The sequence below is a fragment of the Diadema setosum genome, unplaced genomic scaffold (assembly GCF_964275005.1).
Source record: "Diadema setosum unplaced genomic scaffold, eeDiaSeto1 scaffold_24, whole genome shotgun sequence".
In the NCBI taxonomy this organism is placed as follows: domain Eukaryota; kingdom Metazoa; phylum Echinodermata; class Echinoidea; order Diadematoida; family Diadematidae; genus Diadema; species Diadema setosum.
Window position 1 is genome coordinate 1023270 of NW_027307651.1, and position 18566 is coordinate 1041835.

At 38.5% G+C, this 18566-nt stretch overlaps 1 protein-coding gene and 1 pseudogene across 1 annotated transcript in view; both read left to right on the top strand.

The window, feature by feature from the left end:
* The first annotated feature begins 15145 nt into the window (after positions 1-15145).
* Positions 15146-18566, top strand: part of LOC140245728 (uncharacterized) — an 89018-nt pseudogene continuing 85597 nt past the window's right edge.
* Positions 17935-18566, top strand: part of LOC140245709 (protein rolling stone-like) — a 73823-nt gene continuing 73191 nt past the window's right edge. The window contains exons 1-2 of the mRNA XM_072325246.1: positions 17935-17947; positions 18001-18107. Coding sequence (XP_072181347.1) covers positions 17935-17947; positions 18001-18107 — 120 coding nt within the window. The remainder of the gene's footprint in view (positions 17948-18000; positions 18108-18566) is intronic.

An 18566-nucleotide genomic window follows, 5' to 3' on the forward strand; every position in this document is an offset into this window, starting at 1 on the left:
TATTTCAGTTTTAAAAAAACAAAAACTCCACACCCTCCCCTTTAGTCCAGTTCCTGTAGACGTAGTACACAAGGAAGACACACACGCGTATGACAGATACCACAATTAAGCCATTCCTAATGTTCTTGAATATTGATTTTGTTTCCTACATTTCGACCAAAAATTTCCTCCAAACTGTGCACCACATAGTTATACCGGGTGTCCCAAGAAAAGCGGAACGGTGGATTTTCAGTACCTTGCGTTCTAAAAGTGATATATTTGTTGACATCATTAAAAAGAGCATCTTCCGCAGAAGACCATGAAACCAAAATCATTTAATATGGTTCAGTACTTTTTATTCTATAATAAAAATAGATGATTATATAATTATAATTATATAACTATAATTTCTATAAATGCAGTCATTTTCAAATTTCGCCAGATTTTTGTGATCCATACAGTGAATATTGTGCAAGCTCGGTGATCCATGTTAACAAGAGATTTCACATTGAGCGCGGGCCAGGAAAAAAGCAGTGTGTGTGTGTGTGCGTGTCTGTGTGTAATGTGCGTGTGTGTGTGTGTGTGTGTGTGTGTGCGCGCGCGCTCGCGGCCAATATGAAAGCTGTATCTTTTGTTGACATGGATCAACGAGCTTAAACAATTCACCGTATGGAACGCGTGTCGCACCGAAATCGTTATGTCATAAGTCGTTAAAAATTGAAAATGACTGCATTTACCGAAATTGGCGTAGAATAAAAAGTACCGAACCAAATTTAATGAGTTTGGTATCATGGTCTTCTGCGGAAGATGCTCTTTCTAATGACGTCAAAAAATATATCACTTTTAGAACGCAAGGTACTGTAAATCCACCGTTCCGCTTTTTTTTTTGGGACACCCGGTATTTTAGTGCTAACAATCCTAAATCTCCAACACCCTCCCCAGCTCGTTCTTTTCGCCTCCTAGCTAATAGTGTTCCTCACGAATAATCCCCCCCCCCCAAAAAAAAAAAAAAAAACTGGATTACCACGTTTCCTACGTATGGTCATGTGTGTGTATGTGTGTGCGTGCGTGTGTGTGTGTGTGTGTGTGGGTGTTAGAAGTACTCCCACAATGTTCCTATTGCTAGTCTGTGTGTGAGTGTTTGCGTGCGGTTATTGGAACAAATATTGTGATCGCCTCTTTTGATCGCAAGTCATCCCCCCCCCCCCCCCGGTCTGAGGTCTAGGACCTGTCTACGCCACTGCATGAGCACGTATGATGATACAATAATTACAACAAACAAAGATTTATGTACACTATAGATACATGCAGACATAATCATAATACATTATATATTTACTTGATTGTTAAAAAAAAAGAAATTAAAGGCGAAATAAATGTTACCGCAATTGCAAGTTGAGAATCGTTCTCCAATACCGTGCTAGTAATATTCTACATTGGAAAAAACCCTAAAAATACATGTCATACAAAAAAAAAAAATGTAAATTTAGTTCACAATTGACTTTATCATCAATCTTTAATAAATAAAATCTTAAATTTTTACAAAATGAAAACTTTGTTGTTGCTTCTCGAATACTTTGCGGCATACGATTCCGTAAACTTTGCCCTTGTAAAGGAAATAGAATGTGATTGGGTTGTTCTACATTCAGGGAGTCTTAGCAGGGAGTAGACTTTGCCTCATGGTTCTATAGGTATGATTTATCATATCGTAATATTGGATTAAATAATGTTATAAATACCCTTTGTGTTAATCGCATACAAATGTTGATATGCAAATTAATGAAGATTATTACCATCCACTTCTTTTAGACTGGTGAATAGTAGCTTAGAACTGGTGTAAATTGGAGAAAATATATGCTCTTATGAGCATTTTCTCTGAGAGAAATAATTGTTACAATGTAGTTGTAACCACTTCTCCGAACTTCAGTCCCCCAAATTACATGTGATTGTATAAAGAATTCATACAAAAGCATGATAATATTGATTTTGGTTTTCCACAAGAAAGATGTGACACAAGTCCATCTTTGACTGCGTCAGCCTCTAGATACACCTTCAATTGCAATTGATTGTCTTGGTCTTTTTATTACCATATACATATATATATTTTCAAATCAATAGTTCTGAGAGAACAGACTTTAAATTTTGAAAATGGTGTACAATTCAGTTCAAATGGACTCTCCTATATAGCCTATATTAATATTGGAAAGAGGGCAGACACTCTGGAAAGTGTGAACTGAAAAAAGAGACTCCGAATTTTAGGGTTTACATATTCGAGCGCTTAATCTTACCAAGCCGGCTAGCTATGCAATGAACGGGACAAAAAAAAAAAAAAAAAAAAAAAAAGATGTAAAACACCATAGCAAGAACAATGGAGGAATTATCAAATTATTTAAAGCTGAAATTGTTCATGCTCTACTAGCTTATTATGTTAATGCCTAATGCAAATTTTCAAGGCAGTAGCATTATTGTTTCACATGTTATTAGAATTGAAAGTAAAGAGTAAGTAAGGATTTTTAAGAAATGAAAAGAGCCTTTAAAAGACATACCTTATCATACTATTCTACAAAAAAAGTGTCGTAGAAAAACTGCTACAGGCACAATTTTTCATTTGTTGTAGATCCTAAATTGACAAATAACAGAAAAGAGTAGTTCTTTCTGAAAAGATAAAAGAAAAACTCTAGATTGACGAAGTTGATCCATTTCACCCTCATTGAGTCCTCGCATAAATTCAAGTGGTGGGATTTGTTGTTGTTGTTGTTGTTGTTGTTGTTGTTGTTGTTATTGTTGCTGGTAGAGTGGTGATACACTGTAGGTCACATAGTACAAACAGTGTGGGTCCCAGGACTGAGACCCTTGAGGAACACTTACTCCATATATGATCCGTCTACTACTGGATATTTCATCCTTATAACATATTACCACTGCAACACAATGCCTCTCATGTCGTGGTGTTTTAATTTTTCTGAGAGGATGCTATGATTTGTCTTGTCATTTTTTTCTTTCAATCTATGAATATGCCAAGGGATATTTCACCTTAATCAATTGACAGTAATAAAATATTCACCAAATTAGTCAGTGATAAGTTTTTACTGTATCTCTTCCGAAGCCATACTGTTGTCTATACATAATATCATTAGTCGCCAGAAAATCCACTGGACGCCAAGCACAAATTCTCAAAGAATTTCGAAATAACCGGAAAAACTGAAATAGATCTATAATCACCTGGGTTCAGTCTTCGACCTCTTTTTACACAAAGGTGTGACTTCTGCTATTTTAAGGAAATCTGGACATTTGCCCAGTTTTAATGATATCAAAATCAAATACTTAAGTCAATGGATAAACTATGAAAAATGATTCACAGAAAAAAGAAAACATGCATGTAATTACCATCTACGTGTTTGACGTAATACCTGTTAACTCATTCCAGTTAGTGCCAAAAAATTGGCTGTTTCTTTTTTTTTTTCTTTTTGGTTGTTGGCGTTCTATATATATAAATGATATGAAATCGATATATTAGCAGTGTATTTAGTGATAAATGCTAATAATGTTTTAAATGATTCATAAGCTTCATCGTTTAGAAAGACAGACCAGTCTATGTGAAGATTAGGAGATAATGCTACACGCTGTATCTGCAGTCAGATTTCAGATCTGCGTGTCGAAAGTTGTCATAACATTTTGAAAACAGCATGAGTAAAAGAATAAAAAATAAATAAATAAGAAATGAAACTATCTCTAAGATCAGATGAAACTCTGCCCAACTATTGTACATCTTATGGAATATATCCAAGGCCTACACAAATACGGAGGATCAAAAGTCTTAGAAATTGTGAGTGAATAATAATATATAAACTGTTTTGGCTAGTGGATACAAGGCAGTGCATTTTAAATCTTAAAATCAGACAATATAGAAAAGCATATAGAGCAGAGCACAGTTTTGCTTCTTCGTTTCACTATGTCGAAAATAAAATGATTCAAGATATCATGCTATTCAATTTAAATCTTGGTCCAATAAGTCTCATGAAATATTTATGTATACTTAAGCTCTAAAAATAGTTTATAGAACTTCAAACAAAAATGACTGGCTGACCATACCAGCCAAAGAGAAAACGATCATGGCAGGCCTCCGATTAAAATGTCAAAAGGAAACAAAATTGAAGAATAAAAAAAGCAGTGATATAAAGCGATAGAATGTTCACTTGCTTTAAAACACCCCGTGGATACATAGACGTATACACACCTGTTTTAACTCGTCATGAGGGTCATGTAACAAATTCGGAGAAAACTCGATATTGCAAGAGAAATGAAACGAACATTTGAAATAATTGAATGAAACATATTATATTCAAATGAAAATACAATGAATTCAGCCAAAAGTCCCAGTCAGATATTCTCTGGAACATAAAATAAAAATGACATTCTTTGATTGCCGGATCCAAGGCCCGTTTCTTAATAGCATAAAATCTATTTACATCATTATTCAGATTACATGTATTATAGATCATGTTGATATTAAATAACTAATTAGGCACACGTATAACACCACATGAAAATTTTAACAATTCAGGTATTGACAAATATATAAGTACAGAGGCAAACAAGTAAAGACATTTTACTGGTAGCGTACCAGCTTTCAAAGTAGACAAGTATACAATCTGGTGTATACAATCTAAAGGTGCACGGCGGTCAATGTGACCACTGATGACGTGATAATTCTATGGGGAGAAAGAAAATAAAATGTCTGTGCGATTTCAGGAAAGACGTTACTATAATTTGTGGAGAAAATCCATTAAAATTCAACAAGCTTCAATTGAATAACTTGCTTAAGAGAAAGTTAAACAGGGGAGAGGGAAAGTTGGAAAGGTATAGGTGTATAATTTCACTTATATACAATCACATGCACAATAACATAGTACACATCCGGATACAGAGCATCGTTTTAGAATTAACCTCGAACTTGCGCATTTGCTCCAAGGCTTCTCTACTCTTGCTTGAATATTGTTAATAAGGTGCAATGAAATGTTAAACTGTATTTTAGCATAAATTTGAATGCAGACTCGATGAAAACCAACCGTGCTTTCAATTTGTAGCTTCTCTTTTTTTGGAAACAATTAAAGATGAGTGAGGAGATCAAGACACTTGATAATACTCAAATTTCCACTGTTGTCTTCTCAGTGGTAGACACTGTCTCCACCGTTCAGGGATGGAAAGGGGATGACATCCGACTGCCATGTCACTTCCAAGGGGAGCCTGCAGTTGTGACCTGGGTCAAGGATAGCGTCTTGTATCAACCGGTTCCCAAGGCTGAATTTAGCGATGGGAATTTTGAGAGCTTGGAGGAACGATTCGAATTCGACAGGAACTTCAGCCTTACAATCACCAACTTGAAGTTGGCAGACGGGGGTCCTTACGTTTGTCGCGTGCTTCTGAAGAATTTCGAGAACTTCGAAAATTCTGTCCATTTGACTGTTAACTGTAAGTGATGTAATGTAAAGGAGATGGGGATTTTTTTCCATCGGTTTGCATTCACGTGTGAAAGAATTTGAAAAAAAAAAAAAAAGCAAAGCCACAGTCGGAGGAAGGACCGACTGAAGGGATTACTTATAATGATGATGGCAGGGTGACTTGTCCGTAAATTATTTCACACAATGTGTCAGCCACATGTTATGATAAAGGATTTGCTTTCCTCTTATCTGAATCAAGACATTGTCGTCGTTAATTTCTTTCGTTCTGCTTTTTTAATACATACTCATTTACCTATTATCTAAGGAAAGGAACAGTGGTGAATGGATCCTTTTCTCTAATTTCCGTAATTGAAATCGTCTCCGTATATAAAAAAAAAAAGCCAATGAATGTATAAGCCAGAAATATTACTGCTCTCTGGCGACGTGGTTAACTAGTTCACTGTTCATGACAGGTGATGAATTTCAACACATCAACTCGATGAGCTTCAACAAATACTTGAGGTTCAAGTCCTTCTCCTTGACAATAACTTCTGAATTTTCAGTAAAATTTCAAAATATTATATATGATCAATGAAGGAATTTAATACCATTGATTTATCCACTCCTTCTTCTTTATTTGTTTTTTGAAGATAAAGAAACACCTTTGCACTAGATCTCATCTGCGATAAAGATTGAATCATACGATCTTATCTATAGCAAGCTGCACATCAGCGGGTATTCATTCATTACTGCGGCGTTGCCTGGGCAAAGGTCTTTATGTATATATATATATGTTATAAGAGATTGGATGGCAGAACGTACTTGCTTTTTACGTGAGAGTAGGGTGAAGTGAATGGAAGGCAGCTTAGTAACATCTGTATATGACCAGTTGTCGTGATATCTCTATTCAAATGAAGATCTGAATATATGAACGACCCAAATCCAATTTTTGGCCAAATTTAGTTTGACATGGGAAATTGTAGCTTATGCATGGACTCATCTTGTGTATAAATGATAAATCCTAATTACCCCCGGAAGTGCCTGAAATGACTGAGTTAAATCTTATATTAATGTAAGAATGAAGGACTTGGGTCATTCTTACATTCATATCATAGCGCCCTCTCTCGTCCTTCTCTCATCTCTATAGCAGAATATCATGTATATGATTCAAAGAACGACCCAAGTCCATATGATTCAAAGAACGACCCAAGTCCATCACACAAAATGGCCTGTCCACAATTAATGTAAATGTTAGTTGTCATAATGATATATGTTCTAAATTGTATATACAATGTTTCCTTCCCATCACAGTTAAATATAATATTATTGGACAAATGAAAAAGATATGAAGTTTTTTAAAGGTCTTGTTTACCTTTGGGAGCAGTGATTTAAAAAAATGTTCAAGATATCACATATGTAAAGGTCTGTTCAATCACAAAACATCCTACCGTATACAATTTGTGCAATAAACAGATAAAGCCTAAAATATAAGGAAATATCAGTGTATCTCTCAATAAACCGTAACTGTAGACGGTTTAGTCTGGACACATTTTTTTTTATTATAACTATTGTTCACATTTTGCATATTTAACAACACTTAACATTGATTATACGGATTTAAATTTTTACAGTGGTTGTTTCTGTCCCTAACTCACATTTTAGAGCTATTTTAAAGCACTAATGCTAGGTTTTTCTTTCATCTGCAAATGGTAAATTATGCCTTTAAATGTAGGGGATACCTTTTACAGAACTCCCAAAATGCAGCAAAACATTAAATATGAACCTCAGGGGACTTGTTTAGGCCACTGCTTAGAAATTTGGAAGTCAACAGTTATCTACAATTTGAATAATGCACAAAACTCAACTACTCAGTAGTTCTGTGTGTCAGTCACACTTAAGCCTTTTTGTTGCAGTCTTCTGTATTTTTTTTTTATCTATAAACACAAATCTAAAAGTATAATAGCTGATGTAATAACATATAGAGTGTGTAGCAAGAATGTATATAGAAATGTTTGTAAGTTTTGATGAACTTATTCACAAAATATACATGATGGACACACATGCAGTGCATGGGTCTGCAAAGGTAGCCTAGTAATGTACTGGAATTTACGGTGAGCCCCGAAAAAAATTCAATTCAAAATCTAACGGTCAATAAAAATGTACTAAATGTTACCTTCCACTTTCAATACTTTATGGGAGTTTCTAAAATGATACTCTCTTCAACATACCACTGTGCTTACACAACTCTTCATTTAAGGCATGCAAATGGGATTCCCTACCTTATAGTTTACTCGAAATGGTCTTCCTTGTACTTGGGTCGTTCTTATATTCAGATACTCAAATATGTCTGGTGATAACCTTATTCCACCGTCTCGTTTACTACCGTGCTGTACTGAAATGTGCCTGCAGTTGCATGGTTAAGTCAGTTCGCTCCGTTTGATCGGATCTAACCTTTTGGCCTACTATACCAAATATAAATCCTTCGAAAGAAATAGAGAAAGAAACTAAAGAGTGACTGACATTCCCATAGCAACTGTAACACTGAACGATATCTTATCACGAACTATCACGATGATTTCATTTGATCAGTTTGAATTAATTGGTTTTGTCGCATAGTCATACATAAAAAAAAAAATCAGAGTACAAAATGTAGTTTGCTCTCAGGGAGTGCTTTACTCTATGCAAAACAAAGCCGGTGATGTTCGTTGTTCCGAACGTTCGTTATTCCGAAACGCACAGATCCCTTATACGTAAATGTTGAATCGCTAACATTGGTTAATACGGAAATGGGAAAAGAAGAAGAAGAAGAAGAGTGCGTACTAATGTACCTCTGAAATAAGGAACCTTATTTATTTTTCGAATCAGTTATAATTCGGATCTTTTTCGGAAATACGAACCTTTGGAATAACGAACCTTCGGAGTAACAAACTGCAATCATGGAAAAGGATTTGAAACAAGTAAAACGGTGCTGGATGTATTTGCTGCCCCTTGAAAAATAAAGAATATTACTTTCACCATGTTAACATAATGGACGTACATGTTGGTATTACGGAATGAGGGAAATTCGTGACACGGAATCAAATCACCATCACACGAAAACTTAAAGTTATGACAACTTTATTCCTCCCTCTTGCTTCCGCGGACGGCATGGTCCCAGCCTTTTTTTTTACCTCGGCCCAACAGGTCACACCCACTTCGCACAAATGCATATTCATGACACTGGTGACTTGGTCGAGGCTGTTAAAAGTTAGATTGTGCACTCATACATATATCTACAAACGATAGAATGATAAAGGCAAGGATTTTTTTTTCACCTAAGTCGTGATTTGTCGGTGTACAATATTTATCATGGATTATATTCCACATACTAAGAATCTTGCTATAGGATTGGTCAAGGGCTGATCACGTGATAAAGCGTGGTTTTGCCCATCACATCACCTGAGAAGAAAAGTGCGTTACACTCTATGATGATAGTCATTTTGTTTCGCTGATCCCAAACTACGTAGCCTAAGCCCTGAGGATACCCTTAGACAGCTAACACGGTTTCAGATGTGGAATAAAATGGGAAAACCTAGGACCCTTAATGTGGAATATAAAGCAAATTATGAACTTTTAGTTTCAGGCAATGAGACTCATTTCCGAGCTATCTTTCCTCAGCTGCGCTTCGGAAAGATAGCTACATCCAGATCGCCTCGGAAATGATAGTTTGTCCCATCACCTTCACCAACCTTGATTATTTGCTTACTATCATACTCCTTACGAAATTCTCTGAATGAAATCACAGCTTCGGTACACGTTTCGTGACATACCCATCGAGCATTAATATCTACAAGGAACGAATTTCTCACAACTTTCTTTAATGAGTGCAAGGTATATAGCATCGTAGTCTTAACAAGGTAGAAAATTCAAGAAGTGCCGATCGTGATGTCATTAGATTCCATAGAGCTTGTAGTTGTGGTTTTTCATTGTATTATGATATTTAGATCTCCGTCTATATAACGAAAGAGGGAAGTCTTTATTCAGCTTCAACAGTGCTATAAAATGCATAGACAATTCAGTCATTTTGTATGTGTAAACGAGACAGATGTATGTCAACGAGAATATTAATATTGTTGATTATAAGTTGCATTTAATCAGGGGCGTCACCAGCTTTTTTTCAAGGGGGTGCGTTTTGACACTAAATGTTTACGAGATTTTTTGGACAGACATTTGGAATATAGGAAGCTCTCAATCCCTAGACTTTTACTGTTTTTGGAGGGAAACCAAGCGGGGAAAGGGCACCGGCGCGCCGGTAGCTAGGATTTCATCTTGGGGGGGGGGGGGGTAGTATGCGAGGGAGCGAGCAAGGGTGGGGGAACGGTGTGGAAGTGCCGGAGAGGGTTGTACCCCTTATAAATGGATTATGGAATGACGGTGTGAAACGACAAATACTTGCAGCGATATCAGGGGAATGGCATCACGACTACATGCGAGCGAGCGGAGCGAGCGAGCTTGAAAATTTTGACATTTTACAGTCCAAAAACTACCGTTTGTAGCCACATTTTTTTGCTTTGTAAATTAAGGGGGCGCACCAGGCGCAACTGCTGGCAATTACTGGCAGCAACATCAGGTGAATGGCATAATAATCAAGTGCGAGCGAGCAAAGAGAGCGAGCTTGGAAATTTTGATATTTTACAGTCCAAAAACCGCCGTTGGTAGCCATATTTTTTTGCTTTGTAAATTAAGGGGGGTGCACCGGGCGCAACTGCTGGCAATTACTGGCGGCAACATCAGGTGAATGGCATAATAATCAAATGCGAGCGAGCAAAGAGAGCGAGCTTGAAAATTTTGACATTTTACAGTCCAAAAACTGCCGTTTGTAGCCATATTTTTTTGCTTTTGAAATTAAGGGGGGGGGGGGCGCACCGGGCGCAACTGCTGGCAATTACTGGCAGCAACATCAGGTGAATGGCATAACAATTAAATGCGAGCGAGCGAAGAGAGCGAGCTTGAAAATTTTGACATTTTACAGTCCAAAAACTGCCGTTGGTAGCCATATTTTTTTGCTTTGTAAATTAAGGGGGGTGCACCGGGCGCAACTGCTGACAATTACTGGCGGCAACATCAGGTGAATGGCATAACAATTAAATGCGAGCGAGCGAAGAGAGCGAGCTTGAAAATTTTGACATTTTACAGTCCAAAAACTGCCGTTGGTAGCCATATTTTTTTGCTTTGTAAATTAAGGGGGGTGCACCGGGCGCAACTGCTGGCAATTACTGGCGGCAACATCAGGTGAATGGCATAATAATCAAATGCGAGCGAGCAAAGAGAGCGAGCTTGGAAATTTTGACATTTTACAGTCCAAAAACTGTCGTTCTTAGCCATATTTTTTCGCTTTGGAAATAAAGGAGGGGTGGGGCGCAACGGGCGCAACTGCTGGTAATTACTGGCAGCAACATCAGGAGAATTGCATAACAATTAAATGCGAGCGAGCGAGCGAGCGAGCTTGAAAATTTTGACATTTTACAGTCCCAAAACTGCCTTTTGCAGCCGTATTTTTTTGCTTTGGAAATTAAGGGGGGGGGGGGGCGCACCGGGCGCATCTTACTGCTGGCAATTACTGGCAACAACATCAGGTGAATGGCATAACAATTAAATGCGAGCGAGCGAAGAGAGCGAGCTTGAAAATTTTGACATTTTACAGTCCAAAAACTGCAATTTGGAGCCATATTTGTTCGCTTTGGAAATAAAGGAGGTGGGGGGGGGGGGCGCACCGGGCGCAACTGCCGGCAATTACTGGCAGCAACATCAGGAGAATTGCGTATAACAATTAAATGCGAACGAGCGAGCGAGCGAGCTTGAAAATTTTGACATTTTACAGTAAAAAACAATCAAACTGCCGTTTGTAGCTATATTTCTTCGCTTTAGAATTTAAGGGGGCGCATCGGGCGCAACTGCTGGCAAATACTGGCAGCAATATCAGGAGAGCATAATGATTACATTCGAGCGAGCGGAACGAGCGAACTTGAAAATATCACATTTTACAGTCCAAAAACTGCCGTTCTTTTCTTAGCCATATGTTTTTCGCTTTTGAAATTAAGGGGGGAGGGGCACCGGGCGGAACTGCTGGCAATTACTGGCAGCAACATCAGGTGAATTGCATAACGATTAAATGCGAGCGAGCGAAGAGAGCGAGCTTGAAAATTTTGCATTTTACATTCCAAAAACTGCCGTTCTTAGCCATATTTTTTCGCTTTGGAAATTAAGGGGCGCGCACCGGGCGCAACTGCAGGCAATTATTGGCAGCAACATCAGGTGAATTGCATAACGATTAAATGCGAGCGAGCGAAGAGAGCGAGCTTGAAAATTTTACATTTTACAGTCCAAAAACTGCCGTTCTTAGCCATATTTTTTCGCTTTGGAAATTAAGGGGGGAGGGGCACCGGGCGGAACTGCTGGCAATTACTGGCAGCAACATCAGGTGAATTGCATAACGATTAAATGCGAGCGAGCGAAGAGAGCGAGCTTGAAAATTTTACATTTTACAGTCCAAAAACTGCCATTCTTAGCCATATTTTTTCGCTTTGGAAATTAAGGGGGGCGCACCGGGCGCAACTGCAGGCAATGACTGGCAGCAACATCAGAAGAATGGCATAAAGATTAAATGCGAGCGAACGGAGCGAGCGGAGCTTGAAAATTTTGACATTTTACAGTCCTCAAATTGCCGTTTGTAGCTATTTTGTTTTTTCCTTTGGAAATTAAGGGGGAGGGGGGCGCACCAGGCGCAACTGCCGGCAATTACTGGCAGCAACGTCAGGAGAATGGCATTACGACTAAATGCGAGCGAGAGGAGCGAGCGAGCTTGAAAATTTTGACATTTTACTGTCCAAAAGCTGCCGTTTGAAGCTATATTATTATTTTTTTTTTCGCTTTGGAAATTAAAGGGGGAGTGGGGGGGGGGGGGGGGGGACGCCCGGTGCGCCCGGTGGGCAAGCCATCTCCCTGGATCCGCCACTGGTAGTTAAGGGTGTGGGTTTATGTTCATGACTGGGGGAGGTATGACCAGCGAGGTGGCGTCGAAGTGACCAAGCGGGGAAAGGATGTCCAAAATCTGCACTTTAGAGCATCTCCTAAACTAATTGTGCGTGTTTGTTTGTGTGTGTGTCTTATGTATATGGAAAAGTTAGGAATTAGCCCAGGTCAAGTCTTTTTATTGGCAATGCAAGACATTTTTACATAGACTAGTATGTAAAGCAACACTGCAAAATCAATGATCTAGCTTTGATATAACGAAGCGTAAGGTACAAAGGTGTACATTCTACATCACATTACGTAACATTGTAGCGACTCTTCGTTCGGATGTACTGAGTACACTGCGCACATCCTGCTTATATGCAGAATGCCAACCAGGAATCACGCTGAATCACAATCTTTTGTCGGGTCCGGGCTTTTTGAACAATGTTTCACACTATATACCTATCTAATTATGGTTAAAAGAAATCATAGAAAAATATCTTAGTTCTTGATCACCCTTTCATTCAAAAGCAGTTTACTAACACTTGAGGAATATTATTTCGGTAAGTCTTTTTTTTTTTTTTACCAGCGGATTGGGAGGGGGGCGCACCCCCCCCCCCCGCTCCGTAGTTACGCCACTGCTTTTGGGTGAAATAATTGGACAGATTTCTTGAATTCTAAGAAAAAAAGCAAGAAAATCTTTTCATCGCATATATTATGATTATGTGAGATGGGGCAAACGTGTATAAGTGCTCCGTATCGTACGGATTTACAGTACGGTCGATAAATAGTAAACACTGCAGAATACTAATAGATATGTACAAAATCAGTGCTGCCAGAAACAGGGGTGCGAATTGATTTTTTTTTTTTTGTGTGTGTGTGTGTGTGTGTCCCTGGTGCAAAATATAATCAAAATTAGAAAAGAGTGATTATTTAGCGTCCGCCGTTAAGGTCGCTCGCAGACTGATTTTTTTTTTTTTTTTTTTTTTAAAGGATCTGAAGGGGGGTGCGTTCGCACCCAACGCACCCCCCCCCCCCCCCCCGGTGACGCCCATGATTTAATATCCTCAATTCTGCAAAGGAGGAATGTCTTTGCTAGCGAAAAACCGTCATTGCCACATTCCACTACGATGCACTTTCAAGAGTAATGACTGTATTGCTATATTGTTGGAGATGTTATACGTGTGTAATACACGAGAGTGTTGTAGCATATGCCCCAGCAAACACGTCCACGTGGGGCCCACGTGGGTAAGATGCGGGTTAAGTAGGCTGACCCAAACGGGCCCAATGTAGGCAAAACGGGCTACTTCATTGGCCCCAATTGGGGCCTTTTCATGGTTTGGCCGCGGGGCCTACAATGGCCCTATATGGGCTTGCCGATGGGATGCCGGTGGGCATCGTATGGGTACCATATGTTTACCCTCATTTATTCAATCACTTTCTAGTTGAAATGAGCTTGCCCAAGTGTGCCCTTCTTGGGGCCCATGTGAGACCCATGTGGGATCCTGTCGAGCCCACGGTTTTCATAGCTCTTCTTGGGAAAAAAAATGGGTTTATTTATAATAGGGCTTACTACTCATACGAGTGTGTACGAGCACACACTTTGGGATTATGCTCTAATCCTATCATAACCTATAACCTTAGTGTCCTACCCCTATCGGTCTACCTCCTACTTCCTAATCCTAACCGATGATCATGTGTCACGGTTTTTATATACCCTGCAAAACACTATAGTCTGTGAAGACATGGTTACTTAAATTAGTTCACCAAAATGTCTCACTTGAATATTCATAAAAAATGCGTGAATATTCATGAATGTGCCCTTAATGTCCTATGTGGGGCCCTTGTGGGACCCGTGTGGGTATGGAAACCATAAGTCCCAACAGGGATTTGGTATCAAATTTTCATGTTTACAAATACTACTGTAGGTGCTACACACACACACACACACTCACACACGCACACACACTCACAGAAAAGGCAGGGCTAGCCCTACAAAAGCCCATCATGCTCCCTGCCGGCTCTTTCTGTGCCCATGTGAAACCCAAGTGGCAAGCCCATGTGAAACCCATATCAACTTTGCCCATCTCTGCACTTGGCTGGCCCACAAGGGCCCCTTGAAGGATGACGCTCGAGTAGCCCTTGCCTAACTCTAACCCAGCTTGCCCACCTTTTACCCACGTGGGCCCCGCATGTCTGTGTTAGCTGGGTACTATAAGTTACAATACCATAGTTAAGCCATGCATAGAACCTACATTGACCAGCATCAGGAGGTATATAAAGCCATAAACCGTGTAAATATACCTCTCTTAAAAGAAGATGTCAGGGACAGAAATTATTGAATTTTGCAAGTACGAAAATTGAGTAGCTGTGAAAATTATGACATGAGGTAAAGACTGATATACGCTTATGATGAATACGCTTCATATTCTTATTCGCTTGTCAAGCTTCCATCGTCTTAGCATTTTTCACACTCTAGCCGTATTCGTTTAATGGCAAATCAAAAGGCGGTTATATAACTGTCATCCATCGAAATAGATGTAGTCAATGAATACTGCCTTGAGTTATTTGCTTTACACACACACACACACATATATATATATATATATATATATATATATATATGTGTGTGTGTGTGTGTGTGTGTGTGTGTATTTGATTTTATATATTTATGTGTGCATAACTTGAGTGTAAAGTGCGTGTCATCTCATCAATTTCCTGTTTCGCTAGCGATGGCATCACGCCATATAATCGAGGAATGCGTCAATAAGAGTCAGTCCAGTCAAAACCGATGTACGTACCAAGCCCCATCAAACGCTACTTCCATTACACTTACGTGTGTCGTGAGTGGATTCAAGCCTGACATTTCTATGATGTGGACCGATGAGTCTGGAGAGAGACTACAATCCATGGCTTCGGTTCAGACAACACTATCTGACAACACATACGAGCGCTTCGAGAAAATCAATGTTTCAGCCAAACATGAAACAGAGCAAACCTTTGCGTGCATAGCTACCGGTGACTCGGTGAATGGAACGTCGACCAAAGAAATCACTCTCCTGCCTTTATCAGGTTTGTAAAAATTGCTAATTTTGTGTTTCTGAATAATAATAACATAGCGTTTCCATATACATGACAAATAGAGGTAATACTTTAACATATGTTTTGATTCTGATTTGTCACAGGGAAGTTTAATCTTAGAGAGTAATTGTTAGTAGTGTAATTGCTTGACCGTACAATCAAAATACATAAGATTCTATTTTACGGTAGGTTTCCCACGCCAATTCCTCACTTTTGTCAGTCCATTTGATAAAGGGTTCATTCAATTTTATAGCAAAGACCCTCATTATCACACAGCCTGTCTTTCAAAATCGCAACTCGTGCAATCATTAAAGGGAAGATAAACCCCAGGAACAATGTGGATTGAGTGAAAGCAGCAACATTAGTGGAACACATCAGTGAAAGTTTGAAGAAAATCGGACAATCGATGCAAAAGTTATGAATTTTTAAAGTTTTGGTGTTGGAACAGCTGGATGAGGAGACTACTAGAGGTTATGACGTATGAGTGGACAACAATACCAAGAAAATATAAAGAAAATACTACAAAAATCCATTTTTCATAAAAATTACAAATTCCATCAACTTGATATTGACATAATGTTAAGGGTAGCAATTATTCCCCCTGCTTTCTGAAAGCGGTTGGTCCACTGCTCTTTCATAATTCTAGAAAAGTGAATTTTTGTTGAATTTCCTTTATATTTTCTTTGTATTGTTGTCCACTCATACGTCATATCCTCTAGTAGTCTCCTCATCCAGCGGTTCCAACACCAAAACTTTAAAAATTCATAACTTTTGCATCGATTGTCCGATTTTCCTCAAACTTTCACTGATGTGTTCTACTAATGTTGCTGCTTTCACTCAATCCACATTGCTCTTCGGGTTTACCTTCCCTTTAAGCATTTCGATCATTGAAATTTGGACATGTGGCTTACGAATTCGTAAAAAGGGCATTCAAATTGGCTGGTACTCTACATTCATTCAAATTCGCCATCAGTCGCCGACAAGGGATGTTGAGTCATTCAATTTCGCAAATGGGCAGTCAAATTTCAAACATTCATTCAAATTTACATCATGTTAATTCTTTGCTGGAAAGGTGAGACATTAAAAAGTGCATTTCTATATGTTTGTTTGTTTTTTACATCCACACACTGTTAAGCAGTAAAAGTATCATATTTTGACCATATATAAGTCACGTTTGTTGTTCTGTAACGCTCCTTTTCTTTCATACATGTCATTACAGGTCTCTGTGTACCTGTACTACATATTAACTTCATCTTTTTACAGTCATAACAGCACGAGTTAGATACAGACGTATAATTTATCTCAGAAGACAGACAAAGAATTATAGAAACGTTTGAGGATCTTAATCTTGACTTCCTATAGAACTGGCAGTCACACCCTTAATAAAGCGCTTAACGGCCAGATGAGTTGAGTTTACATGGACTATCATTGGACTGGGAGACTCAATACGCACATTGAAAAAAAAAAAATGTTGCCAACATCTCTGAATGATTACAAAAACATGAAATGTAATGATCCTTACAAAACAATAACTATGATGTAGGAAAATAAAGAAGAACAAAACTTAAACACCTGTGCTAAATTGACAGCAGAAGATGTTCAATTGGATGCCCAAAAATAAATTTGAATGAACAAGCGCAACATATATGTCATCACGTGACTATATCATTCCAAAGTGAATGAACGAATGACAAAATGGTGCTTGTCTAATGAATTTTAGTTGAAAAAGTGTTGATTAAAATGAGATGAAAGGTAATTCGGATGCTCCAAAATGAATTTGAATGAAAAGATCATAGATTTTCAATACCGAACATGATTGTCATCTACGCTCAAGGAATTGGACTGACAAAAGTGCGAAATTGACCGGGAAAACCTATATTAAAAAACATCAAAATGTACAAAAAAAAACAAAAAAACACACAATTTCGCTAAGCAAAGGGAAAGGCCGTAATGTCCAGTGTAATCGTTTGTACAACGGTTGTATCAGTAGACTTGAGTAGTCAACGACGTTTTTGGCACTATACAAAAAACTTGTTAATGTAATATCATTGAGATACATTTCTACATGTACAAGACTTCTAAGTCTAGTAACGACTGAACAACGTCTTTTAACTGTGCCTAAATCGAATTTCAGGAAAGCATGATGTCAGTCTCATCCTTGGACTAATCATTGGTGTACTTGCTGCCGTACCCTTCCTATTTTCCCTCGGTCGAAAGATTCTGCAAAAAGGCGATGGGGAACATCTACCCAATAACGGTATGATATTTATGTCTCTTTAATTATTCGTTTGTTTAAGTGTTTGATGTTTACGAAAATGGAATGAATTAAGGATTGGTGTAACATTCTCTACCCTTCAAATAGTCATATTGATTATTCATGTGAGTGAATTTGTGTTAGTCAACTACTTTTGACAGACTCAACGATAGAACAAAAATGAAAATGCGACCAACTCGTGCATTATAGGAATATGACTTATAAACTAACTTTCCTGTTGTCCAATTTTAGTGGTATCATCATATCATTATGACGACTGGGACAGAAAGTGCTACTCCGTGCGATTGGCGGACTTCAAACTTCGTTGCTTTTTTCTTTGGGAAGTGTCCACACAACACGTGAGTATGAGGTGGTTACGTGTACAGCGACGTCTGTTAAGGTGCAAAAGTGTGAATTGGTGCAAAACCGCGAATTGTCGCCTAAGCTGGTAGAAAATAGAACGGTATAGAGGTCTATCACCTGTTACGTAAACAGTACGCACAGCTGCTGGATTTACACACGATCGGGAGGTATAGGTACACAATAAATGGGCAATGCACGCGACTCGAGCTCATTCTTCTGTGCCGCATAGAAGTTTACAGTTTTATAGCATTTCGACCGAGCAATTTCTAAAGTTTCGAGAGAAGATTACCGTGTGGAAACCTTGTCAGCTGGTTCTTTTATATTAAGTGTTTTCAGCTTTATGTTATCGTTCTAGATCTAATGATTTAATGAATGATAATGAATTGGAAAAACATGCTGTATTGGTCATGTGTTGGCCTAGCCATGGTGTTAATTTCTGTGGGCCGGAGTCAACC